Genomic DNA, 27,326 nt, shown 5'->3' with positions numbered 1-27,326 from the left:
GTCATCATCAAAATAGGTCTCACTTTGGGAATTCATGGTATGTCCATCTCAGCCCACACCTCCACTCTTCCCAGTCACTTCTCAGACACCACATCTTGGAATAGAGTGTCAGAGCAATAAACTAACCCATTTCCATTGGGACAGCCATTTGGAGAACATTCCTGAACCAAGGGTCCTTGTCCAGCTATGCCCCTACTTTGATCCAGGTGATTCTCAGCTTTCCCCTTGGGTGTTAAAGCAAAATCCCACTGACGCTCTGCCTCCATCTGGCCTCCCTCCAGGCTCAGCTTGCTTTTAGCAGAATCATGTTCCCTGAAAACACTTTTCTCATGTCTCACCCTGCTGTTTGGAAGTCCACAGGGCACCTTGCTTCCACAGGGAAGCAAGAGAGAATTGGGCTCTCAAGTCAGGCTCCAAACCTCTTTCAAAGCTGACCTAGCACACTGTTGAAGAAAAGGATTTGGAGCCCGACACATCTGAGTTTGAATCCTGGCTCAACCACTTACAAGTTGTGATTAGACATGTGATTTAACCTCCATGATCCTTTCTCATCTGTGAAATAAGGATGCTTAAACATAACTCACAGAGCTCTTGTAAGCTGAAACAAAATGAAGTATGAAAGCTCCCTGGAACAGAGTAGAGTAGAGCTCCATGGGTGTGAATTCTGTCTTTTCAGTTTCACCAGCCTTGCTACGAGTGCTGGATTCATGGCTGATAGACTTCAGGCTTGAGGCCTGGGTATTGGTGACCCATAGTACAAGCGGGGTAGACCCTGAATGTTTGTTTTCTTCCAGTACTGGATGAAATGTTCTGTGTGGGACAAGGGGCCCATGGGGGCCCAGCCAGCCAAAAATGAGCTGCTCTAGGGCCCTGCTTACGGTGCAGGTCACTGGGACACCCACGCCTGGCCATACCAGGACTTTGTTCCTGGGTTGCCTATAGTCTCGCTGAACTTTGCAAAGGAAAGTTCTTTTGAGTTGTGCTTCTGCCCTTTGAACCTGTTACCTTCAGAGTCATAAACCTGGTCCACTAGGCTATAAAAGCAGCTCCTTCCAACACATTCTCCCTGCAGCCTGCTCCTTGCCATCCACCACACACCCTCACTGAACCAGAGGCCACCACCATGACAAGGGACCAGAATGGAACCTGGGAGATGGAGAGTAATGAAAACTTTGAGGGCTACATGAAGGCTCTGGGTAAGGAGGAGACTGGGGATGGGGAAGGAAGCTGTTGTTGGGAGTACTGTGGTCTGGCCCTCCAGACAGTGCTGCTATGGAGTTCAACAGACCTGTGTGCAAATCCTCATGCCTCATGTACAGCTGTGCAATATTAGGCAGATCATAGAAATTCTCTGAGACTCAGTTTTCTCATCTGGAAACTGGGAATAATGATAAATGAGATTATGTCTAGGATGCCTTAGCACAGTGCCTGGCCCACAGAAAACATACACTGAATGTGTATGTCAGGAGGATACACACACACGGAGTAAAGCCAAACTTGAGAGGATAACCCAGTTGCTCCCCTGCCTTGTGACTACCATCTCTTTGATAACCACTTGGACCTGATATTATCCACCAATGACCCCTGCATTGTTCTTTTATCAGTTTTGTAATGGGGAAGCAGAAAAGAAATAGCTAGCAAATCTCTCAACCTAGGGAAAATCAAGCTCATGGAAGGCAAGAGAGGCTTTTGTCAGATAGCACAAACAACCCACTGCTTATATAACTTCTGAACTGGGTTCCAGGCCAAGGGCTACCAATTGGTGCGTGCCCTGAGTTCACCACAGGGTGGGTTCCCTGTGGAACTGGCAGAAAACACGTAGCCCTGCCCAGCCTACAGGTTCTGCCTGGAACTAGAGTGAGTGGGTCCCCAGAGGGGAGCTCACAGTTGCTGGGTGGCTCCTGTGCTCCAGGTGCTGAGCAAGGGGCTTTGGCTGCCTGTCCTTATTCCATCCCTCAGCAGCCTCTTTATCACCTCTTCTAGCTTTAAAGTTCTCCACATATGGGGTTACTTCGCTAGAACGTCCTCCACATGTAGAATGAGAGAAATGGCAGTGGGTGGAGTTAGAGGCGCAATAATAACTTGGATATGACAGTGGGAGGTCTCTCCAAGAGTGGAAATCATGAGTTTTTTGGTGTGGTAAACTTCTAGCTTGAAAATGTCCACCATGTCAGTGAACAAGGAAAGCTGTGATATGTTTCATATTTGTGGAACTAAGCTCTTTCTTCATGTTCTCTTTTTTTTTGTTTGTTTGTTTGTTTGTTTTTTTCATTTATTTATTTTGGAGATGGAGTCTCACTCTGTCACCCAGGCTGGAGTACAGTGGCACGATCTCAGCTCACTGCAAGCTCCGCCTTCCGGGTTCACGCCATTCTCCTGCTTCAGCCTCCCGAGTAGCTGGGACTACAGGCGCCCACCACCACGCCTGGCTAATTTTTTGTATTTTTAATAGAGACAGGGTTTCACCGTGTTAGCCAGGATGGTCTCGATCTCCTGACCTCGTGATCCGCCAGCCTTGGTCTCCCAAAGTGCTGGGATTACAGACATGAGCCACCGTGCCTGGCCTCTTCATGTTCTTTACACTGGTTTCTAACACTGAATAGCTTTCCTTTTCATTCTGGTTAGCAGGATTTTTACATCAACATAGTTGGTGGGAGGAAGAAAGAGGCAAAAATCCTCCTACCAGAGCCCCAGCCTCAACTCTGTTGCACCTGTGTTTTTTAGTACCAGGAGTGGCCAATAGAAATGGGATTCTGATTCTACACATGGGTAAATGGATTGGAGCATAGCTTGGAACTAGAATTCTGAACAAGATTATACAGATGGGGAAACCAAAGCAGAAGGGTCAACATAGCTGGGACGAGAGTCCAGGGCTTGCTCTGGGACCTTGAACTAGTTTTTTTAACCTTTTGGAACCTCAGTTTCCTCATCTGGCAAATAGAGATAATAGCCCCAGCCTTTCCTGTCCCTCCAGATGATATTGGATGTAGTTGTCGTTTTGAGCAATTAAAAGTACTTTAACAGGGTTATTTGGAAGTTTCAAGGTTTCAAGAGTATGCTGAATAAGCCAGAGTCAAGTAATATAATTAGAAAGAAACCTTGTGTCTTTTGCTGCTTATGCTTAAATAATGAAAAGTCCTATGATGACTTAGATTTAAAAGCTAGGCTCTGTTTAGTTTATGGCTCTGCAGAGTGGACCCCTAAAGCCCACCTCTCTAGGCTTAAGGTGAGAAGCAAACATTCCTACCACTCCCTTTCTCCTCTTGGGGGTTGGGAGGATGCAGAGTACACCATCACCTCTCTCCAAGAAATCCTGCCTCTAACAACACCTCTAACAACTTCCTCTGAACTCTTTTCACACCAACTTACACCTTGAATGTGAGTGAGGGGCTCACAAGTTGTGAATGTGATATTTGAATGTCTTCATCATTGAGGTTTCAGATTGGACTTTGTAATTCTACTTGGTATGAAATATTTATTGTCTCTTAAAGCTTTAGCCAAAACTTCCAATTTAACATCACATTACGTTGATTTCACTCTAATGAGCAAGTCGTTTGATCTCTTTGTCCCATGATCTCTGCAGTGTAGAGTATTAGGCTGACACTCCACTGGTTAAGATTAATACCATACGTATTGAGGTGGGATCCCTTGTCCTTCTCAACCTGCCATGGGAACATGGGTGGGGCAGTCATGGCAGTGACTGAAGACAGGTCTCAGGTGGCTCAGCTAGAAGCAGGTGAGGTAGAGCTGCCCCTTCAATCTAACCTGCTAAAAGCAGCCCAACAGATCTCAACAGTTGCCTCCACACCCAGGACATGAGGCAGGTTGCTTTCCCAACACTGAGATGTCAACGAAGCTTGCCTTCCTTACCCTTTTGAGCAGTGAGACCCTTAGCATTTGGGAAGAGTATGTGTAGACATCCCCAGATGTGTGACTACTGTTAAGGATGATGCCCATTCCCTGTCTAAGAATCATTGATTTCTAATACTTTAACCCCTAGCACTAGAGAGTTTGCTTTTTCTGTGGGCCTAGTTGTTGGTTCAGTAAGGAAAGAGCAACTCTACTGAGACGTGGGGTTGGGCAGTAAACTGGCTTTGTCACTAACCCAGTGACTCACTCTACACACTGGCCTCCCAACATGACTCAGCCACCAGCCTCAGCAAAGTAACACACCATGGCAACCTTTGGTTTTGCCACAAATGATGTCATTAAGAGTTCAAAAGGTGAGTGAGCCAAAGGTCAGTGGTACTTCCTCTCCTGCCTTCTTAGGCACCTGGTGTTTCTCACCCCAGACTCTTTCTTGACAGTGGGGAAACCAGCTGGTGAACTCCTTTGCCCTGAGGAATTTGTCATGTCCTGAAGTCAGTCCTCCTTCAGGTCAGATCAGGGGATGAAGGAGTGGGAGGGGTGGTCTTCATTTTAAAGGGGAGACCAAGGAGGACAGACATAACGAGGTCTCCGTAATGTGAAAGAATACTGGGAGAGAGTTCGTTAACTCTGCCCAGGTGGGAATCATTCAACTTCTCTATCAAAGCTTTAGAAGGTGCCTTGGATGCCAGGGACTGTGCCATCTGAAGCAGAACCAACCCTGGAATCTGTTCTCAAGCAGTCACGTTTCAGCCATGCACAAATGGTATTCCTGTTTTTTATTACTGTTTGATGAATCACCCCCAAAATGTAGTGGTTTGAAACAACCACAGTCATTTAATTATTATTTCTCATGGTTCTGGGGGCTGACTGGGTTCATCCCGATGGTTCCTGCTCAAAGGCTCTCATTTGGTTGCAATTGGACAGCACCTGGGACTGGAGCCATCTCAGGCTTCCTCACTCATATGCACGTCTGGCAGTTGGTGCTGGCTGACAGATGAGACCTTAACTTGGCTTCAACATCTACATGTGGTCTCCCCAAGTGACCTGGGTTTCTTCACAGCATGCAGGCTGTGTCCAAAGAGAAGAGATACAAGCTGCATGGCCTTTTATGACCCAGCTTCAGAAGCTACCAGGTACCACTTCTACCATATTCTATTGGTTGAAGTGGTACAAGCCTGCCTGCATTCAAAGAAAAAGGACATAGACCCCACCTCTCAGTGGGATGAATGTCAAGATTGCATTGTAAGAACAGCATGTAGGATGAGAGGTGTTATTGCAGCCATTTAAGAAAATATAATCTGCCACAGATGGGCCAGTTGAGATTCTATGCCTTGGGCTCAAAGGGGCTATGGAATCAAAAGAACAATAGTTACAAGAAGTGTGTGCATGGTGGTGAAAGGAGCCACAGTACATGGAGTCAGTGAAGGCTTCCTGAGTACTTTTTGGTGGGGTTTTGAAAGAAGAGCAGGAGTTATCCATGTGGAGATGGAGTCAAGCATAGCCCCAATGGGCATGTGCACAGGCACGGGCCTGGGACACCAGAAGGCGTTGTATTACCAGAGGGTGAAGTTCAAGGAGGAGGCCAAAGAAGAGTCTGGAAAAGCAACAGGCTCTTTAAGTCAGTGTGCTACACATGAACTTCACCTTACAAGGAGAGGTCTAGGAAGAAATTGTATGCAGAGGAGAGAGATGCTATCAATTCTCACTCTAACAGAGACAGAGTGAATAGACCAGCAGACTGTCGGAGAACTCAAGAGGTTGTTACAATGACCCTGGGAAGGTGTTGAGAGCAGCACCCAGAAAGGGTGAACAGGGAGATGTCCAGAGCAGGAAATAGGCTGGATTTGGTGACTAGAGGAGCAAGAGTCAGGGAGGAGTCAGCCTAGAAAATGAAAAACCATCACATAACTTTAACCAGTGAAGATGGGGAAGCATGTGTCCAAAAACTGGATAATGTTAAATTGATACATCTTTTAGGAAATTTTTATGCCATAAATTGTAACTATTTGGGGAAAACCCATTATTTTCTTAATTCACAAATGCAGATGAGGATTGTCTTCTATGAAGAACATCCTTTTCCTTTAAATTGACATGCACAGACTTAAAAGTGCCGTGGCTATCACAATCAGTTCTAGTGGGTCTCTGAAAGCTCCACCAGGAAGGGAAAGCCCTGAGAGGCTGAAGTCAGACAGCTCCCATCTAGGTGGTTTCTGCCAGAAAATATTTCTGGAGTATGTGCCATGTGCAGAATCTCATCCTGACCATTTAAGAGCCTGCAGTCTAGCATGACGGGTGAGCACATGCACAAATTATTCTCATACCATGATACGCATCACACTAGAGCTTTAAATACCTTTCTTCATTTTAGTGAATTCAGTTTTCAACAAATATATCGAGCACCTATGACACATCAGGAAGCGCTCTAGGCACTGGCGGTGTAGTGGGAAATGAGGAGACAAGTTTCCGGCCGACATGGAGTTTACATACTAGTGAGGAGACAGAAAGTAAACAAATAGTTTAAGGTTATTTTGGGTAGTGGTGAGTGCTGGGAGGAAAATTAAAAGAATAATGGAGTGGAGTGTGGTTGGTGGTCAGGGAAGGCTTGAAGGGGTGACAGTGGAGCCCGGGTTTGAATGCTGACAAGTGTTATTCTGAACACAGGGAACAGCAAGTGTGAAGGTTTTGGGTGTATTCAAGAACACGAAGCCAGGTGCGATGGCTCACGCCTGTAATCCCAACACTTTCGAAGGCCAAGGCAAGAGGGTGACATGAGGCCAGGAGTTCATGATGAGCCTAGGCAACATAGTGAGACTTCTGTCTCTACAAAAAATAGAACATAAAAAAATTAGCCAGGCGTGGAAGCACGTGCCTGTGGTCCTAACTACTCAGGAGGCTGAGGGGGGACAATCACTTGGGCCCAAGGGTTTGAGAAAGCTGGTGTGTTGGGAGTTGGAAGTGTGTGAGCCAGAAGGGTTGTGGGTACGGTGGGGGAGTGAGAGTAGAAAAGTAGGCAGAAGGCAAAGCACACACCAGCCTTCTGCTGGGAAGAAAAATTGATCCTCTTTGTATTCTTTAAGGATCACTATGGCCACAGCATGGAAAATGAATCATAGGAGGGCAAGATTGCAAGCAGAGAAGCCGAGAGACCCATTAGGAGGCTGCAATGTTGTCCAGGCAGGAAATGACCGTGGCTTGGGCTACAGCAGTGCCTGTGGAGCTGGAGAAAAGAGGACGGATTCAGCTTATATTTTGGAGATAAAGCTCACAGGGTTTGCAGATAAATATGAAGTGAGAGGAAATGATAGAAATGAATTTGGGTCCCAGACTTAGGCCTGAATAACTGGGCAGATGACAATCCCATTACCCGAAATGGGGAAGTCACCAGGAGGAGTGAGTTTTGGTGGGGAGGGACCAGGCTGGGGTGGTGGGGGAGCATGCATTAAGAATTCTGGTTTGCATATTTTGGTTTCAGATATCTGTTACACATTCAAATGGAGTATTAAAATTGGCACTTTGATATGGGATATAGAGCTCAGGATACAGTCAGAGGTAAATACAGAAGAAATGCTTTCCATTTTATGGGGTGAGGAATCCAGAGAAGTGGAGAGACTCGTCCATGGCCACGTGTGGTTAAGAAATGATGGAGCCTAAGACAGGAGCCCAGGCTATCTGCTTCTAACACCCACATCCCTTTTTTCAACACTGTTCTTGGTGCAGGTATGAAATATGAAACATGGAGGTAGGGAAGAAAGAGCTTCACTGTGAACAAGGTATGTCCAAATGAAGGCATCCAAAGTAAATAGGCAGGACCCTCAGAAACATTGCAAGAGAATCACTCAGAGTCCCTGGGTGAAAATGAGTAGGTAGGTAGATGATTGATTGATTGATTGATAGATAGATAGATAGATAATAGATGTCTGATGCTCCAATGAAGAATTTGTTTCATAAAATCTGGATTCCTGATGGTGCTCACAAGTCAATGAAGGTATACACCTTGCCAAAGTCTCTACTTGAACCATATGGTACCTAGTAGGACTTTCAAAGGGGAAATGCTGAGGGATGGAAAAAGCCTAGGTAATGATAGGTGTTATCCCTTTGTACAGGTCTCCCCTTGCATGTGTTGGCATCACCTCCACCCTAATGTCCATCCCAGTAAGTATGCAGTAGACTAAGAATGGAGAGGAGAAACTGTGCATAAGGAGCAGGGAGGCACACCAGGGTCTACAGCTTGCCCCCAGTGCCTAGAAGGAAGTGAGAGGAGGAAGCAGGCAGGGATCTCATCTAATTCCTTTCTAAATGTGTTCTCTGGAGCAGGAAGTGGCATGGAAAAAAGGAGAAAATTGTTCTTACACTCTGCTTCTCACAATTGCCTAAGAGTGCCAATGATTTGAGAATTAAGGAGTCCAGGTTTGAAGCCCATCAAAGCTGCACTTTGAATGGTTCTCAGATTTCATATGATGAATACTTGTACCTCTCTGCTCTTTAATTTACAAAGAGCACCTGCCCTTTTCACCTGCAACTTTAGCTTTTTTCACAAGCGCATTACACAGCATTTTAATGTTGAGTAGCATACTCATATTTCACCTTTATGGCTTGTATTGTTCAAAATGCAGTTATGAAAAGGATGCTTTAATAAAGTCACGTCAGTGTTGTTTTTTTCCTTCTGCAGCAGCTAAAAGCCATATATATTATTCAGAAATAGCTTGCCTTTGGACCTTTCCTTCTGAGATAGAAATTCATTTCACCTGGCTATAAATCAGACTCAGAGATACCCTTAATCCAGAAAAGGAGATAAAACATGCTTGATAACCCTGGTGTTAAAATACCATACCAGGAAAATAATTTTCTCTGCAAAGTACGAAGAGGAAGTGTTTTTATAATCTGTCTGTGTGTGTGTCTGTGTGTGTGTCTGTGTGTGTGTGTGTGTGTGTGTTCTACAACCACAGTTAAACCCTTTTGATTAGAAATATCAGGAGTCCGCCAACAGAACATTTGGCTAACTTCCCTGGGGCAGAGCAGAGGCGACATGATTTACTGGGTTGTGCAAACACTGAATGGTGGCAAAGAGGCCAAGCCATTTTTCAATCCAGAAGAGAAGTGATGCTTAATTCCATTTGCATAGTCTTCAAATAAGATTCCCCCGGCACTGGTCAGAAAGATTGACTAGGGATGGTGTTTCCAGGACAAACCAGTTCTGTCGGCAATAGGTATTTTTAGCTGTGATCTACCTTTCTATGCAACCAGGGACAAGCAATACTTTTTATTGGGCAGGGGGGCGTTAGTTGTAAATGACAAGGGACAAGCAATACTTTTTATTGGGGAGGGGGGCGTTAGTTGTAAATGTCAAGGGACAAGCAATACTTTTTATTGGGGAGGGGGGCGTTAGTTGTAAATGACAAGGGACAAGCAATACTTTTTATTGGGGAGGGGGGTGTTAGTTGTAAATGACAACAGAATGTGTTTGTAAAGAAATCGTCAGGAATGCTATCCTAACTGGGTAGCTCTGAGCCCACCACTTAAATTCTCAGGGCCTCAGTTTCCACATCCATTGAGTGGAAATAGACTTGCTCTCAGAGGAACACTTCAGTTCTAAATTTCTCTGTAGATTTTCAATTATTCCTTAGTGGTTTTACCTAGAGCCTTCCCCTGTGTTTCATCTGGTTAACAGATGACCTATGGTTTTTCTTTCCCCATCTCCTAACTATTGTTCCAGAAGTATGGTTTAGCACAGCTCAGACCTTAGCACAAAGGGCTGGAGAAGGAGCTGAAGTTGGTTCTACCCATCACCAGACTATAGAGTGAGGAAACTGATCCACGCAGAGAAAAGTGTCGCCAGGCTAGATTAAATGCCTATAGGACAGACCCCCTTATGACAGGAATGGAGTGTATCAGCCACCATTCCCACTTTTCCTGCAGAGTCCAAGTCCCTTGCAAAACAAGGAGTGCAGACAGCTATGGAGATGCATAAATATGAGCAAAACTTTCACTCTGGACTGAATGCTGACTTGGTCCCTACTTGACCCAAACAGTAAGGCCAAGAGTGGATGGCAATGTGTGTACTGAATACTGACAAACTACTTGGTACTATGTAAAGCATTTTACCATTATTTTTACTGAATCTACACTATAAATAGTCCTTTGAAGTGAGCATTCTTTTCCTCATTTTCCTGCAAAGGAAAAGTGATTTCTCCAAGGTCACACAGCTAGCTGGGAAATAAGAGATAGGATTGTACCTGCATCTGCCCCTTACCCTTACTCGTTTATACCACAGATCTCAACTTTAGCATGCACATGATCACTTGGAAGACTTGTAAGGACAAGCAGAGTCTGGCCAACAGAGCTCCTATTTAAGAGGTCTAGCGTGGGCCCCAGATTTTGCATTTCTTTTATTTTTATTTATATTTATTTATTTAGAGACAGGGTCTTGCTCTGTCACCCAGGCTGGAGTGCCATGGCACAGAACCTGCATTTCTAACAGGTTCCCAGGTGCTAATGCTGCTGCCAGCCCAGGAACCTCACTTTGATAATCACTGTCCTGGCCCTTACTGCCTCCATTAAGTAATCCATAGTATTTCTTGAGTACCTACTATGTGCCCAGCTCAAGACTCTATGGTGTGGTGGGGTGGGGAACACAGAGCAAGAAGATGGCATTGTCCTTGTCCTCATAGAGGTGAGACTGCCAGAAAGAATAACCAACTCCATGAAAAATGCAGGAGGAAATGCTAAATACAGTTGGCAGGTAGAGGGGAGCAGTAAAACTGTTTGGCCTGGATAGCAGGTAAGGAAGGAGGCAAGAAAGAGTAGGAGGAGGCAAAGCTGGGGCTGGGCCTTATGAGATTTGGAAAGCTGGGACGAGAGTGAGGATTCAGAGCACAACTGTTCAAGGGGTATATGGGAAAACACAAAGGACTCTAAGGAAATTGGCCTGTGAGATCAGGGGCTTCATAATGCTATTATGATGAGGGCAGCCTCCATTTACAGAGCCATGATTACAGGCTGCCAGCCACTGGGCAGAGCTCTTACAAATACCATCAAATTTGATCCTCACAAGATGATGCAGTTAATAATAGCTCCACATATGGCCACTGCCCTCTGCTGCTTTAGATCTGGAACCAAATGTCCAGTGACGAGACTGAAGCTGGACACACTTGGGGCAGAAGGAGAGAAATATGAGCTGGAGTGTGACATGCCAGCCTTTTGCCAGCTCCTCTGCACACCACAAGCATGTGCTTGTACTCACTAGAACAAGGAGGATGCTCTTCAGTGGCTTGTAGCAATTTTAAGAAAGGGTTCATTTTTTAAGTCGGAAATACTTGACCACTTGGTCCCACCTAAACAGGTCAGCAGTTACCTTGAAGAGAGAAAAATTAAACAGGTATTTTCATGATTGCAAGGCCAAGGTGGCTGAGATAAATGTGTCAGAAAGGGTTTGGTGAGCCTTTCCATAGTAAGGTGTGTGGGACACCTGGCCGACTGCATGTTCCTCCACAGAGGGGCTCCGTGGCCGCCCAAGACTTTGAAAAGCTGCATCCTGTACCCTCCCTCCAACTTGGAGCTATAAAGTACCTTTCCTATGTTAAAGAATCTATGAAATTCTATAGGGCAGAAACCAGCTTGTCTTGGTTTTAATTCCTCATGTCCCAAACTTATTTGCTTATGAGCCCATTTTTTTGACCACTAAACATCTGATGGAGCTGTACCCCACGGCGAATACAATGGGGAAGTAGGGGCTCTGGGAATGCTGGCCAAGAAGACTAGAGGAATTCACAGAACCAAAGGCAGCTGAGAGACCATTCGTCTCAGCCCGCACCCCAAGCCTCGCAGGCTGTGTGGCTGGGACGCGCTCACGTACAATTCCATAAGCCACAGAGGTGAAGTTAAATGAGCTACCAGATGATATACCCAGCTGGAGTGTGATTGCTTCAGCTCTCACTTATTATACAGCCCTGGGCCTAGAAAACAATTGTCATTTGGTTGGGGACAGTATGCAAGGGCTTTGGAAAACAAACTGCCTGAAACAGGGAGGGCTTATCCAACTGAATCCCACAGTCCCTGTGTCTCCAGAGAAAATTTAACAGAGTCAGAAATTACTAGTATCTTGGGCAGCCACGGAAATTGCACACATGGGGATGGTCTAACTGTGTTACCCCAGAGCTTGGGGAGCAGAGCACTAGCCCTAGAGACAGATCGTCCTAAGTTCAAGTACCATCTCAACTGCTTCCTCACCACATAATCCAGGGAAAGTGACACAACTTCTCTGAGGCAGTTTTTCTGCACTGGCAAAATGAAAATAAAATAAAACTTACCTTGTGGGTTTGTTTGAAGAATAAAGTGAGGAAGGTTTCCCAAGGGAGGTTACACCCTGAGCCACCATCCCTAGACACTGTCCCTAGACACAAAGGGACACCATCCCTAGACACAAAGAGAGTCTTAATTGCCATCTCAAATATTACCAAGAGTCCACACAGCATGGCTCTCAGATTCACCTTACCTAAAATTCAGTTCCCTATGTTTGCCCATAAAACTAGTTCACTCTTTTATTCCCTGGCTCTCACCTTGATCGTCCAAGCTCAGAACCACTGTTTCTTCCTTCCAACTCAATCTCTCTATACATCTATCCAATTACCAAGCCACTGTGATTGCTGCTTCAGCCATGTATGTTTAGAAAAGGAAACTAGCCTCTCTAGGTCTTACTTCATCATCTCTGACCTGACAAGTAGGCACTTAAACAGTACCTTTCAAAATTTTTAAACCATAGAAGTCTTTTTCCAAACAGCCTCCTATGGACAAAGTTCAAAATCTGAAATCACTGAGCTCTAACACCCAGAGATTCTAGGTCTGGGATAAGACCCAGAAATCTGCATTTTTTTACATTATCTCAGGTGATCCAGAAAGGGAACTAGCTTTGGGACCCACTGGTGAGTTCCTAGACATGGAAGGTACTCAACAAATAGTAGAGAATGAGAGGTGAGCAAGGCACTGGCATTTGTGCAGTAGTTCATGCCAACTTGAACTTACTTCTCTTTTCAACTTAGGATACAGGCATATAATCCTTTTACCTTCCAGCTAGCTAATATTACTTAAAATTATTCCATCAGGCTCAAATCTGACTTTATACAAGTCAGGTTTGCTAAAGGAATACCCAGGGCCCTTCCTTATGCAGTTGTGATTCTGTTGTGGATTCAAATTGCTGACCCAAAGTGAGGTTCAAGTGGCCAATTTGGCCTCTCCTTGATTTTGGGGAGAAGGGGAGTAATAGTGAGTAAAGAAGGATTTTTTTTTTGAGATGGAATCTTGCTCTGTTGCGAGGAGTACAATGGCACAATCTTGGCTCACTGCAACCTCCGCCTCCCGGATTCAAGTGATTCTCCCACCTCAGCCTTCTGAGTAGCTGGGATTATAGGCCCCCTCCATCATGCTCAGCTAATTTTTGTATTTTTGTAGAGACAGGGTTTCACCATGTTGGCCAGGCTGGTCTTGAACTCCTGACCCCAGGTGATCCACCCACCTAGGCCTCCCTGGGATTACAGGCATGAGCCACCAGGTCCAGACACAAAGAAGGAGTTTTTTTTTTTTTTTTTTTTTTTTTTTTTTTTTTTTTTTTTTTTTGAGACGGAGTCTCGCCTGTCGCCCAGGCTGGAGTGCAGTGGCCGGATCTCAGCTCACTGCAAAGCTCCGCTGCCTCAGGAGTAGCTGGGACTTACAGAGACGGGGTTTCATGAGCCAGGATGGTCTCGACCTGACCTCGTGATCCACCCGTCTCGGCCTCCCAAAGTGCTGGGATTACAGGCTTGAGCCACCGCGCCCGGCCAGAAGGAGTTTTAAAGGAAATGGGTCAGAAAGGAAATGGGGAGAGAGTGAGGAAGTGATGCTTGGCCACCATGGGAAGGGTAGCAGAGTTGTCAGTCTCCAAACTGACAGGAACTTCCTGAACTACCTGCTGCTCTCTCTCTCTCATGGTCACAATATAGTGTATGTCCTGCACCGGACAGTGCACAACATGAAATGTCATCACTTACATATCATAAAGATGGCACTGCAGTTCTCAGAGAAATAGCACTTGAGAAATTTGAACTGTTCTTATTCTTGAGGTCATTATTATCCTTGGGTTTTAATAGAATAAATCCTAGTGTTTTTTAAAACCTTCTCAGGTTCTGAAAAAATATTAAATATTTAAATTGGCATCTAAAGATATCTGGAGAATTTACAGGCATAATGGGAATCAGATATCCGACTAAAGACCAAGAGAGATGATTTCATAACAAGGGAAGAAATTCAACTATTTTCAGAACTATCTTCTCTTTCTAGATCTACTCCACAGGCCAACAACTTTTTGGCATGGCGGTAGTTGAGCCACATTTTATGCTTAACTAGGGGTTAGCTTCTTGTTATAATGTGCAACGGTTAGGACATTCAACACTCCTTTGGTTTGTTTCAACATTTTCATAATAAAAATGTAAACAATTATCAACCTATCCATTAAAAACAACAAACAGGTGTGGTGGCTCACGTCTGTAATCCCAGCACTTTGGGAGGCCGAGGTGGGCAGATCACGAGGTCAGGAGATCGAAACCATCCTGCCTAAAATGGTGAAACCCCGTCTCTATTAAAAATACAAAAAATTAGCCGGGTGTGGTGATGGGCACCTGTAGTCCCAGCTACTTAGGAGGCTGAGGCAGGAGAATGGAGTGAACCTTGGAGGCAGAGCCTGCAGTGAGCAGAGATCGTGGCACTGCAGTCCAGCCTGGGTGACAGAGCCAGACTCCATCTCAAGAAAGAAGAAGAAGAAAGAAGAAAGAGGAGGAGGAGGAGGAGGAGGAGGAGGAGGAGGAGGAGGAGGAGAAGGAGAAGGAGAAGGAGAAGAAGAGGAAGAAGAAGAGGAGGAGGAGGAAGAGGAAGAGGAGGAGGAGGAGGAAGAAGAAATCTCTGAACGAGTATTTATTGTCCAGAATATGTTTAAAACTACATTGGGGGCCAGGCATTGTGGCTCACACCTGTAATCCCAGCACTTTGGGAGACCAAGGCACATGGATCGCTTGAGCTCAGGAGTTTGAGACCAGCCTGGGCAAATGGTGAAACCCCATCTCTACAAAAATTACCAAATTAGCTGGGTATGGTGGTGTGCACCTGTTGTCCCAGCTACTTGGGAGGCTGAAATGGGAGGATCACCTGAGCCCAGGAGGTCAAGGTTGCAGTTAGCCAAAATCATGACACTGCACTCCAGCCTGGATGACAGAGTGAGACCATATCTTGAAAAAACAAAACAAAATAAAAAACAAAAAACAAACCTTTACTGGTGGCTAAGAACTGAGGCAAAACAGTCTGCTGTTAAAATGGAAGTTTGTAACTATCCCTCCCCACTGTGGACATTAACAAAAATTTCCTAAGTTTCATCTTTAACCATGATCAAAACTGGTGATTTCCAAAGTCTTTTTTCTTTTAAATCTTCAGATCTTTTTGTTCAGCAAACTCTTAGGAGGATGCCCAACGGGTCAGATAGAATAGAGGTGCTGTGACGTGTGTATGCATGTGTGTGTGTGTGGGGTGTGTGTGTGTGTGTGTGTGTGTGTGTGTGTGTGTTGGGGAGCTGCAGCTTAGGGGTGAGTCTTGCGTGCTACATCTCCCTCCCATCAGGGATCCTGAGGAGGTGCCAGGAGACTCCTAGGTTTCCCGGCAACTGCCCAACTTGGCCACAAGTAAGATGCTTGTTTCCCACTTAAGCAAAGACAGGTGGCCTATACACAATCTGTGTCTCTAGTCTTGAATGTCTGGTCTTGTTAAAGAAATGAATGAGTCTGGCTGAGCACATCATAACCTCCACAATTCCCTTTGCCAACAGATATTGATTTTGCCACCCGCAAGATTGCAGTACATCTCACTCAGACGAAGGTTATTGATCAAGATGGTGATAACTTCAAGACAAAAACCACTAGCACATTCCGCAACTATGATGTGGATTTCACTGTTGGAGTAGAGTTTGACGAGTACACAAAGAGCCTGGATAACCGGCATGTTAAGGTACTGTCTGGGGCTAGTGTTTTTCACTCACACATTCTGTGCAGGGGCTGGCTATTTGGTATCATGGTGACAAAAAAATGTTAGAAACAACCTGGGAAAAATCAGGAAAGGAGGACCAGGATGGCCTTAATCATGCTGGCAATGAAAAATTATTGAAAGTTTAGTAGGAAAAGGCACGCCTAGGAGAGGTTAAGAGCTCAACCTCTCCAGGATCGAGGGCCAGGGCCTATGAGTCATATACAGCCATGGGCCTGGCAGGCAGAGGGAAGAGGGCAAGGTGGAACATCACAGGGAGGGACAGCACCTGTGCCCTCTGGGAGCCAGGGCACATGGAAAGGTGGCAGCCCTGCCCAGTGCCAGTCAAGTGCTGCCGTGGAGAAGCGAAGCCTGGAGGTGCCAGATTTTTTTTTAGGAGACATAAAGAAATCAGATGTTTTTATATAAAATATCTCAAATTTTTATGATTCTGCTGAGAAAGAGCAAATATAAAATAAATAAAACATCTCAATTATAGATTATCCCAGCTGATTTCATTTTTTTAGAAAAGAATGATCCAAATTAAACAAACAAAAAAAATCAGTAGGTTAAGTGAAGTCAAGATTTATCCAATCCTAATAACTTAGAGAAGCCTCTGGCAAGTGTGTGGCTCTGTCCTAGCATTGCCTTAACCGACAAGGGATAATCTAGGCAACTCTCCAGGTATCAGAAGGCCGGACTTTTGCTGTTTGAACTATTGAATATAGGTGGGACCCTGAAAGCAGGGAGAAACAACTCAAGTTTGCAGAAGAGGCAGTCCCTTGACCACAGGAGCTGTTTGCAAATAAGGCAGAGGCAGCAGGAAGAAGTGGAGAGATGCTGGGAAGGCAAGGGGAACACCAGCTCTCCCCAGCATCACTGTGTGGTATCCCAACCCAGTAACCAGCCCTCCTGCTCACATTCATGCTCAGTGTGCCTGTTTTTGATTTTCCAAATCAAATTACACCTGGTCAGTCCCCACCAAACAGGAATAGGAGAAATCCAATCTCAGTTGTATTTAAGGATTCCACCCAACCTTCCCATCATAACGAACCCCGGGGATACACAGTCCAAGAGATTTGGGAAGGTTCCTGGCTTGTCATTTATCATGGTTGCAATTGGCTGTTCACTGTCTATGCCCATGCATTTTATACAAGGGTGGGCAGTTTGAATATTCAAAGCATCCTCTCCCTCTGTGCCAGTTCAGCCACTGGAACTTCTGTCCTATCTCCCAAACTGAGGGAGGACAGAGCTGAGTACTCTGACCCAAGGTATCCGTACTGTCGCCTTCCCACCCCCGGCAAAGAGCCAGCTCTTCAAGTGCCACAACAAAGCAAGCAACACCCTCTGCCCTGCCCTGCCCCGCTCTCCACGAGTCCTGACCTTCCCAGGATCAGGCCACCACCCCGAGACTCTCACACTGTGCTTCCAGGAGCTCCTGCAAAGTCAGAGGTCTCAACTCTCCCCCAAAGCAATGGGCACAAGCTCTGATTCCTCTCCTGGGATGGGGAGGAAAAGCTGCTATTATTATTTGGTGACAACTTAAAGGCCAAGAGAGCTAGACACACTTGATTTCTCAGTCAAGTTGTCCTGTAGTATTGATAGTCGCAGCCATCAAGTCAAGGTTGAATTATATTTAGTGTTCTTTGCTAAAGAAAAGTAAAGCATGATGGAAATTTTTCCATCAGAGCACTCTTGCATGAGAACTTAAGATTCTGGGCCCTGGAATGTCCACTTATGGAACCCCTCCCTGAGTGGATAATGGATCAACAAGCCTTTTCTGAACCTGTGAACCATCTGACTGAGAAGCCAATTCATCAGACACCAGAATTGCCAGGAAAATTGATCTCAGAATTTTCTGCATCACTCTGCTATTCCAACCCAATCAGTGCAAAATGTTTCATTTTCCTTCACCTTTCTGCTTTGGGTGTGGGCTCTTGAAAAGCAGGCCTGTCCTCTCTGAGTTGATCCTTTGTCACCTTTGGTGGTAGAGAACTTGCTCTTCCTAAAATAAATCACCCTTCCAGCCCTTAATGGATTCCACATGTTAACACTACTCCTACCTTTCTTCTGCCTCTCCATGTTCCATTTTCTCCCCTCTCCAGAATCAGCAGTTAGCCCTGCAGAGAGAGAGAATCCTCTTTCCCACAGCTTGCCTCCTCTTTGCCTTCACTAGAAAACCAGAGTGAATGCACACACACACACACACACACACAGACACTCTCACACACCCTTGGTAGGGAGTGAGAAGTACCCAGGACAGTTTGTCCAGCCTCCAACAATGGGTCATTCCTGTGAGAATCACCATGCAGAGCAGATGCCCAAGGAACTACCTACTTCCTGTAACTTCACTGGAACCCTTCAGCTGGAAGGGGATGCTAGAGAGTGGGCAAATCTCTTTCTCAGATTTTTTTTTTTTTTTTTTTTTGAGACGGAGTCTCACTCTGTCGCCCAGGCTAGAGTGCTGGAGTGCAGTGGTGCAATCTTGGCTCACTGCAAGTTCAGCCTCCCAGGTTCATGCCATTCTCCTGCCTCAGCCTCCCAAGTAGCTGGGACTACAGGCACCCGCCACTATGCCTGGCTAATTTTTTGTATTTTTTTAGTAGCGACGGGGTTTCACTGTGTTAGCCAGGATGGTCTCCAATTCCTGACCTTGTGATCCATCCGCCTTGGCCTCCCAGAGTGCTGGGACTACAGGCATGAGCCACCGCGCCCAGCCTCTCTGATTAATTTCTTTCTTTCTTTCTTTTTTTTTTTTTTTTTTTTTTTTTTTTTTTGACAAGAGTTTCACTCTTTTTGCCCAGGCTGGAGTGTAGTGGCGCAATCTCAGCTCACCTCAACCTCCACCTCCCAGGTTCAAGCAATTCTCCTGCCTCAGCCTCCCAAGTTGCTAGGATTACAGGTGTGCGCCACCATGTCTGGCTAATTTTATATATATATATTAGAGATGGGGTTTCGCCATGTTGGTCAGGCTTGTCACGAACTCCTGACCTCAAGTGATCCACCTGCCTCGGCCTTCCAGAGTGCTGGGGTTACAGGCGTGAGCCCCCATGCCTGGCCTGTCTGATTAATTTCTGTTGCCCACACGTGGTGGCATGCCTGAGTGAACACCTACACACGTGTGTGAGTGTGAGAGTGTGTGTGCTACTCCTCATGCTATTGTTTTCCAGGGCTCCACATCTCAGCTACGTGGTCACCCTTACAAGCCCTCTGGAATCTCCCCACTCGGCAGTGTGGAGGAGAGGTAGATGTTGTGCCCTGTAGTGCCCAGTTCTATGCCAGCCCAGGGCAGAAGCAATGAAACCACATTGATCACAGAGTCAGTTCTCCTCTGAGGAGTCAGGGACCCCCCTCTTTCCTTCCTGTGTGTTCCATGTATTCCCAACTTCCTATCCTGGCTGATTTCTAAGAGAAGTTACAGCCCCTTTCAAAACTACACAAGCTACCCCAAAATAAAATTAAATTTAAAATAAGTAATTGATAGCCATGGAATGGAATGTGGAGTATATGCAGCCATGAGAAAGGATGAAGGACAGACTCATGCTACAACCTGGATGAACCTGGAAAATGTGCTAAGCGAGAGAAGCCCCACACAAAAGGCCATGTATTGTGTGATGTATATGAGACATCTAGAATAGGCAAATTCATAGAGAGAGAAAGTGGTTGCCCAGAGACAGGGGATAGAGGAAATGAACGGTGACTGCTAATACATAGGGGTTCCTTTTGGGGCAGGAAGAAAATCACCTGGATTTAGATACAGTGATGGTTACGCAACCTTGCGGAATAAAAGCTACTTAATTGTGTATCTTAAAAGGGTGAATTTTATATTTTGTGAATTATATCTCAATAATGAAATAAGTAATTGAAATTGGGGCAGATGGTAAGGTCAGGGAAAAGCAGGGGTAGACAATGGCGGTTAGAGCCAATAATGCCATTCTGACGGCAGAAGAAGATGGGAGCCCCCAGAAGAGGAGTGGCAGACAGGGGCTGCCAGAGGAGGGGCCCTGGAGGCAAACCAAAGAACTCTTAAGTGAGGTAAAGTGCACTGAGAAGGGTTGAGCATGTGAATACTGTCCTTCAATGCTCTTAAAGAGCTGTCATTTTCCTTTAAAAAAAAAAAAGTGTTGGCGAGTAATTCAAACTTACAGAAAAGTTACAAGAATATAACAAAGAACACCAGTATACCCTTTACCAAGAGTTACCACATTACATTTTGCCCCTTTGCTTTATCATTTGCACATGCTTTCTCTCTAATATACAAATATTTTTTTCTGAACAATCAGATGCCTTAGCCCTAAATAGTTCAGTATGTATTTCCTAAGAATTAAGATATTCTCTCGTAAAACTGCAATATACTTATCAGCTTCTATAAGTTTAACATTGATACAGTGCCTGTATCTAATTTATCATAAAGGGCTGTTTTAAGCAATGTTAGCTTTGGAAACTGTGATAGTGGAAAGCATGGTGGGAGCCCAGGTTTCTTCTTTAATTCTGTGTACAGCTATCTGCCCTTGGAATGTACCCCTTCTTTATCCCTTAGCTGAGAACCAAGGGCTTTCCTCGCTTGTATCCATTTCCTCAACCTGAGGATCTTTTAAGGCAATTGAGCCCCTTTTTAAAATCTTTTTTGATGCAGGGAAGAAGGGCACCAACTAAAAGCAAATTAAATTGAGAAATTTTTGTTCATTTAACTATTCTCTTCTTTCTGCTTCTTATTATTTTTCTATAGGAATAAGGCTATAATATTGTAAGTATTACCATAATTTATTGGTAACCAATTTACTTTAGGGTCAGAACAACTTTTAATCTTGCTGTCCAATATGAGTTATTAAAATAAAATATTAGGACAAGCCCCATGCACTAACATTTTTCTCCTTCCTTCTTCCTTCCTTCCACAAAATTTGCTAAGCCCCTTCTACATGCCAGGGCTAAGTCAGTAGCTAGTGATAAAATGATGAATCAGACGCCCTCTCCTGCTTTCAGGAATTGCAAGCCTCCTTGGGAAGGCAGACAACTAAATGAACAATGACCATACAGTGTCCATATTGATGGACGTGTGTGCACTCTGGTAGGACCATAGAAACTAAGGCAAGGAGGCAAATGGATTTACTTCAAGATTATGTTTCAACAAACAGAGATTCATTCAACAATGCTGGTCACTGTGCTGAGGCTGGTGTTACAGAAATGAACAGCAGATACAGCATCTTCTTGCATGGAGCTTACTGTCTACTGGGGGAGACAGGCATCAATTCAAACAACATGTATTTGATGTCTATCATGTGTGAGGCAATCTGAGAGTGAGGAGGACAGACGACACCGTCCTTGCCCAAATTGAAGACATGAGTCCTTTCTCATCTGTTTAGAGGAAAACTCAGAGTCCAAGGCTCGTCATAAGAAAAAGCAAATTATTATTCCAGACAACATCTTATTCGCAGAAGAGCAAGGAAGGCAACCTATGAAGTGAGCTTCTCCAAGACCTTTAAAGATGTGAGGCTTAGGATGGTCCTAAAGGAGGAGGAGACCTTTTTATCCTTTAGAAAACATGTAGAATTTTATTTTCAAATTAGCTTTGGGAATATGAACATATGCAGATGGTTGAAAAAAATCAAAAAGTAAAATTTTCTTTCTTTCCTAACCCCCAGCCACTCAGTTCTCTCCTCAGGGACAATCACTATTAAGGGTTTCTTTTACTTCCTTGCAGGAAACATGTACAAACACATGCATGCATACATACTCCCCCCTCCCTGCTTTATGCATTTGACTCTGCTCCTTGCTTTTTCGACTTAAACCATACACTACGGCTATATTCTTTCAATGACTGCATAGCAGGGATGAACCATACCATATTTAACTGGCCACCCACTGACAGAATTTACGAAGCTTCTAGTCGTTTGCTGTAACAAACAATGCTGTGATGCACTGGGGAGTAAAATGAGGAGGAATAAAATTGTACATAAAGTATATAATATGGTCAAGGTCAAATATTATTTTAGAAATAGGTAGATTTAACAATCTGTAGAAAACACATTTGCACAAAAAAAACAGGCCCAAATGTATAAGGACACTGGGGAAAAAAACACAGGTCAGTTTATCACCAACTGGGTTTACAAGATACCAAGAACAGTAAACATCTGGTCCTTAGCATAATATTGTTCAGAGAGGCATAATGTAGTTTGCACATACTTGGAAGAAAATCAGCTAGCATCAGGGTCATCCTGAAGAACAGCACAGACACAGAACCATTCTTCAGATGGGAATGATGTAATCATTTTAGGAAGGGCATGCCTAATTTGGGCACAGAAGTGGTCGGCCCTGTAGGACCACCTAGGAGTAGTACAGATTATAGCAGGTATTAGGAGGGGTAAAAGTGGGGAACAGAAGGAGGAGAAATTTGAAGGGTAAATAGTTTGTAAATATGTACACAGGGGTTTGAGCACTCTTGTGATTCAGCAGGCCTGCGGCTTCTCCAACCTGCTGGCCACTGTGGCCTGGCTGTTCAGCACACGGTCTGCTGCTGCCCCTGTGCTATTAACCAGTTGGCATTGCTGCTGGGAGGAACCCAAGAACCAGGAGAAGGTCCACCCATCTGGTTCTGGATAAGAAAGCAGTACTGGAGCCATCTGGGCAACCCCCTGATTATTTAGGGAGCTCCCCTGCCTTTATTGCTGTCCTACAGTGGGCAGTTCTCACAGTGTGATTCCTGAAGGAAAATTCCCAGAAGTAGAATTTCCAGATCAAAAAGTATATGCAATTTTATATTTTGAAAGGTGATATAAAATTGCCCTCCAAAGAGATTTACACCAATTTATATCCCCATGTGCTGTAAGAGAGAGTGCCTGCTTCTCTACTCTCCCTCCAATTTAGTGTATTATCAAACTCTTTGATCTTTGACCATATGACGAATTGTATCTGAAAAACAAAGTCTTCATTTGCATTTGCCTTTATAATGTGTGAGGCTGAATATCTTTTTCTTATGTTTAGAAGCCATGTGCTAGGGCTCTTTCCCCCTGGTAAGCTATTGGTTCCTGTTCTTTGTTAGCATGAACGATTAAGTTAATGACATTTTTCTTATTGATTTACAGGAGCCCTTTATATATATAAGGAAATCAAATCTGATATGTTATCATTTTCCCTCAGTTTTTTGTTTCTCTGTTGACTTTAAGGTATTTTCCCCTTCCAGAAATTTTACATCATTATATAGTGAAATTTATCATCTTCTTCCCACTGATTTGAAATGCTATCTTTACCATAAGGAAAAATGGAAGAGTTGAATTCCTTAAAAGAAAACGGAGCAAGCCAAGATAAGCTGGCTTGGCTGGAATGGAGGGTGTATGTGGAAAATGACATTGGAAAGATCTTGGCTCCCTGAGGCTGAGGGTTCTGCCCTTTGAGCAAGCAGGACCCTGAAATGGCTGCAGGAATTGCAGCTACAGGTTTAGATGTGTTCAGTCCCTCAAGACCTTATGTTTGATTTGCCTGGGAATCTGTCTTTACAGTCACTGGTCACCTGGGAAGGTGATGTCCTTGTGTGTGTGCAAAAGGGGGAGAAGGAGAACCGTGGCTGGAAGCAGTGGATTGAGGGGGACAAGCTGTACCTGGTAAGTACTGGGGTCTGCTCAGCTCCTCTCCATTGTGCTTACACACACTACTGTGGTCACCTAGCCAGGCGCTTTGACAAGAAAAATGGCCCTGCACTCCTACCCCGAGCTCCAGCCAAATGCATGTGGTCATATAGTCAGGAAGCCATTCCCATCTGGCTCAGGGGACTCCAGGAAGAAATCTATATGGCTGTTTCTGTGAACAGCTGCAATTCAAAAGAAAGTTCAGAATGCTGAGTTAGGAAGCAGAGATCCAAGGAGAAATACAGGGAACCTGCTAAAGACCAGCTGGGGAGAAATGTGAGCCACAGAATTTAGATGCCCTGGAGGAGGGTGGGACAGGGCTTTCTCATAATGATGGGAGCCTGGGAGAGGGAGTGGGGTAGGGAGGAGGTGGGACCCACTCTGCCTGGGAACTGCCACAGGCATTGACCTCTCTCCATAAGATATGTCCTCCTGACCCCAAAATATTTTAGGTTAATTTGGTACTAGAACAGAGCAGTAGGAACAATAACTGATATCCTTAAATATCTTATACCTGTTGAGACAGCTTAATTTTTCATTCTTCAATCTTCAAGGCACTTTTTGGGTTCAGCGTTCAAATGGCGAAAAATCTTTCACTCCTTCATCCTTTTTCGCTCATTTGTAAATGAATGGCCCATTCAGTGAATGGCTCTTCATTCATTAATTCACTCACTTTGGAATCAGGCAGGTACCTGGCTCCAATGTCAGTATTCAGGTAGCCACGGGGCCCTTCACAGCCAGCCTTGCTTCACCTGAGATCTTTATTTTGAAGGCAATGTCAGCTGATGATATATGGGAGGCATTCATCGTGTTTTCCACTGATGGCTTTCCCTACCTGCACTGGTTTGGATGATGGATTTTTCTAATTGTAATACAATCCCCAGTGGTCCCTGTGGCTTAGACAATGAATTCATAGTCAACTGCAATGATCGTGGTGGTCCTTCCCACACTCATGTTTTTCCCTCCTCCTTCGAGGATGAGTGAGGGTCAAATAAGGCCTGGGGCTCCCTCTATCTGGATGAAAAACAGGACCTTGTCGGCTGCACAGGCAAGCCTGGGAAAGCCCTTCTGCACCTCACACCCTGCGGGTACCTGTGCCACCACACGCCACTATTCTAATCACCAGAGGCCAGAAAGCCAGGTTAGGGGGGCAGCTCACCGGCCAGCATCTCTTCAGGCCCTTACCTTCCAAACACTTCTCCACACTAGGTCCTTTCCTTCCTCATGGCTTCGCTGCCTTTTATAAATTAGGCCATGTTACTTTAATCATGGGAGTAGGAGAAATCCTGCCCAAGAGGGTCATTTCTTTGCATTTTTCATTTCTATAGTTGTTCAAGCTCCATTCAAGGGTCAAAATCAAATTACTGCTACCTGCAGGGCATGTCCGCTGATTGGGTGTGTGAGATGCACTTTGCCCAGAAAGCCTAAGTGTCCTCTTTATTCCAACCTCCCACCCCCAGATACCAAGGGGGCTGAGAGCTGGGCAGAAGAAAGGCCTGGCTTGTTAGCTCCTCACCCACTTTCTGACGTTGCAGGAGCTGACCTGTGGCAACCAGGTGTGCCGTCAAGTGTTCAAAAAGAAGTGATAGCAACGCGGGAGGCCTGCCAAGCACGAGCTACCCACTGCCCACACTGAGTGTCTACTGGCTTTGAGAAGCAGCTGTGGAGACCTTCCCACTCTTGACAGAGCCCCATTAAGGCATCTGGATGGGTTTTAAAGAGAATGCGTATGTAACAGTGATAGACATATTCTCCTCCTTTAAAACCTAGCATTAAATGGAAAAACAAAAATTACTACCATATTTTGAAACCCTTTATATCGATCTCCATTTATTTCTAGAGCTGTCAGTTTTACCCACAGACAGAAGAGATGACTGTCTGTGTGGTTTTTGCATGTTTATTAATTTGTTTTAGTTTATTTTATTTTGTTTCTTTTTTCTTAGCTTGTTTGTTGGTTTGTGGGGGACATGGCGGGTGGGGAGGAGGGTATTTTACCTAGAAACATTCTGTGGCCAACACAGCATCTGCTACTGATTCTTGAACATCCTCGTTTGAGACTCATTCCTTTGGATAGCACATTATTTCTCCAAAGTTCTATTTTAGGATACATATGCCTCCCAGTCTGCACCTTGCCCTGAGCAGCCTGGGCAGAGTTATTGCAACAGATCTGCAGTGCCAGCTGCTCTTGGCCCAAGCCAGCCCTCTGTCCATCAGCCCTGTGCTACAGAGGGGGTCACTAACCACACGTCTACTCAGGCTCAGTGTAGCTCAACTACTGCCACATGCCAGGTGCCACCAGCTCTGGGGCCAGGAGGCCTGAGTTCAAGTCCTGCCCCTTCACTTCTTAGCTGGGTGACCATGGGCCTGTCATTTAGCCTCTCTGTCCTCATTTTCCTCTACCATGATATGGAGAAGAGATAAAACTATCATCTCCTCCACTGGGCCACTGTGAGGATTAAGCAATTTAAAACATGCAATGTGCTTGCAACGGGCCCTGGTATGTGGTAAGGATTCAGTCCCTGTTAGCCCTGGTCCTTCTGCTGAGTTACCCCCTCCACAGTCTCAGAGGTCCTGGTGAGCAGATGTTAAATAGATAGGTCAATACTTCCACAACCTTGTGGTGCCTTCAGAACATTACGTTCATTATTCTGAGCAGAATTGTATTTTGCTGCTGGGTACACAGATGGAATAGCGCACCTGGAAGGACAGAGTGGTTAATGCAGACGGATTTGTGGTGGATCATTCACGGGGTCCTAAGTTCATGGGGTCCTGCAGGTAAAAGGCATATCCTTCATCGTTCTGTCCCACCATGAGGCAAGCATTCCCTTTGTAAGGCAGGTTTATCCCCAGAAGGGTAGCACATGGTGTTAGCACACTTTGGTATGATTTGAACGATCAGATCTTTTCATTGATTCTGAATATCCTAAATGGGATTAGGGGAATGGATAGAAAGGCTGCAATCCAGCCATGTGGCCCAGGGCCAGCCTTGGCTCAAGCCCTTTGATCAAGCCATCATGCCATGGGCCTCCTGGCAAGCTGTGCTCCCAAACAACCACGCCATGTTCCTGCAGCAAGAAAGCCAGAAGAGTGCCTGGCTGGAGCCTCATGTTGGCTGGGAGAACAGAGGAGGCGGAGTTCTCTCACATGCATGGCCTTTTTGGTCAAGTCAGTGAGAGGTGCTGGGGAGAAAGGGGAGCTTCCTGAGGAAGTGCAGACCCCCTCTCCTGGGGCAGACAGGGAACCAAGTAGAGGTACCGATGAAGTGGACCCTTTGTCCCCACCTTCCTAGAGCTTCCCCAAGAGCCCATCCCCACTCCTATCACTCCTGCCAGGCTTGCCCTTGCTCACCACACGTTCAAATGACCTCTCATCTGTCCCTCAAGAAAACCCTATTGAATGAGGTTGTGTCTGAAGCCCACTGGGGACTCACTGTAAAGTATTCCGTGCAGGTAAGGGGTTAGTATTTATTAATGATTTTTGATCCTGGGTTTTGCGAAGTGTATTCTAGGAGATATTAGTCCCTAAGATTCCATGAAAAGGTTTATGGTCAAATACATTTGGAGAACTGTATCCCCTTCCTAGAAATTCATAATGAGAATTAGCATTTTTAAAGCTCTGACAAGTCCTCCAGCAAAGACATCCAGTCTGAAACCGTGGAATCTCCTTCACCCAGAAGAGTTCCACATCCACAGGATGCTTTGGAAGTAATGAACTCATTCCCAACATGTGCACGCCACTTTTTCAATTATACATGGCAACAATATACTTTAAAACTCTCATTTTCCAAGTGGGATAGTCTCA

The 27,326-nt window shown here is 45.1% G+C and overlaps 1 protein-coding gene across 1 annotated transcript; it reads left to right on the top strand.

Annotated features, from left to right (window-relative positions):
* Positions 1-1,066: 1,066 nt before the first annotated feature.
* RBP2 (retinol binding protein 2) lies at positions 1,067-25,342 on the top strand. Its single transcript, XM_050779750.1, has 4 exons — positions 1,067-1,196; positions 15,710-15,888; positions 23,400-23,501; positions 25,061-25,342. The coding sequence occupies exons 1-4, from the start codon at positions 1,124-1,126 to the stop codon at positions 25,109-25,111; spliced, it is 405 nt and encodes a 134-aa protein (XP_050635707.1). The 5' UTR covers positions 1,067-1,123; the 3' UTR covers positions 25,112-25,342.
* Positions 25,343-27,326: the final 1,984 nt, after the last annotated feature.

This window comes from Macaca thibetana, chromosome 2 (genome assembly GCF_024542745.1).
Source record: "Macaca thibetana thibetana isolate TM-01 chromosome 2, ASM2454274v1, whole genome shotgun sequence".
Taxonomy (NCBI): domain Eukaryota; kingdom Metazoa; phylum Chordata; class Mammalia; order Primates; family Cercopithecidae; genus Macaca; species Macaca thibetana.
The sequence above is the reverse complement of the archived record's forward strand: the minus strand, read 5'-3'. Positions and strand labels throughout refer to the sequence as shown.

Excerpts from the sequence above, each read along its gene's own strand:
- RBP2 (XM_050779750.1), top strand. The coding sequence starts at position 1,124 with ATGACAAGGGACCAGAATGGAACCTGGGAGATGGAGAGTAATGAAAAC. Across the intron at positions 1,197-15,709 it reads GGGCTACATGAAGGCTCTGG|ATATTGATTTTGCCACCCGC; the intron begins GTAAGGAGGAGA and ends CTTTGCCAACAG. Across the intron at positions 23,502-25,060 it reads AGGGGGACAAGCTGTACCTG|GAGCTGACCTGTGGCAACCA; the intron begins GTAAGTACTGGG and ends CTGACGTTGCAG.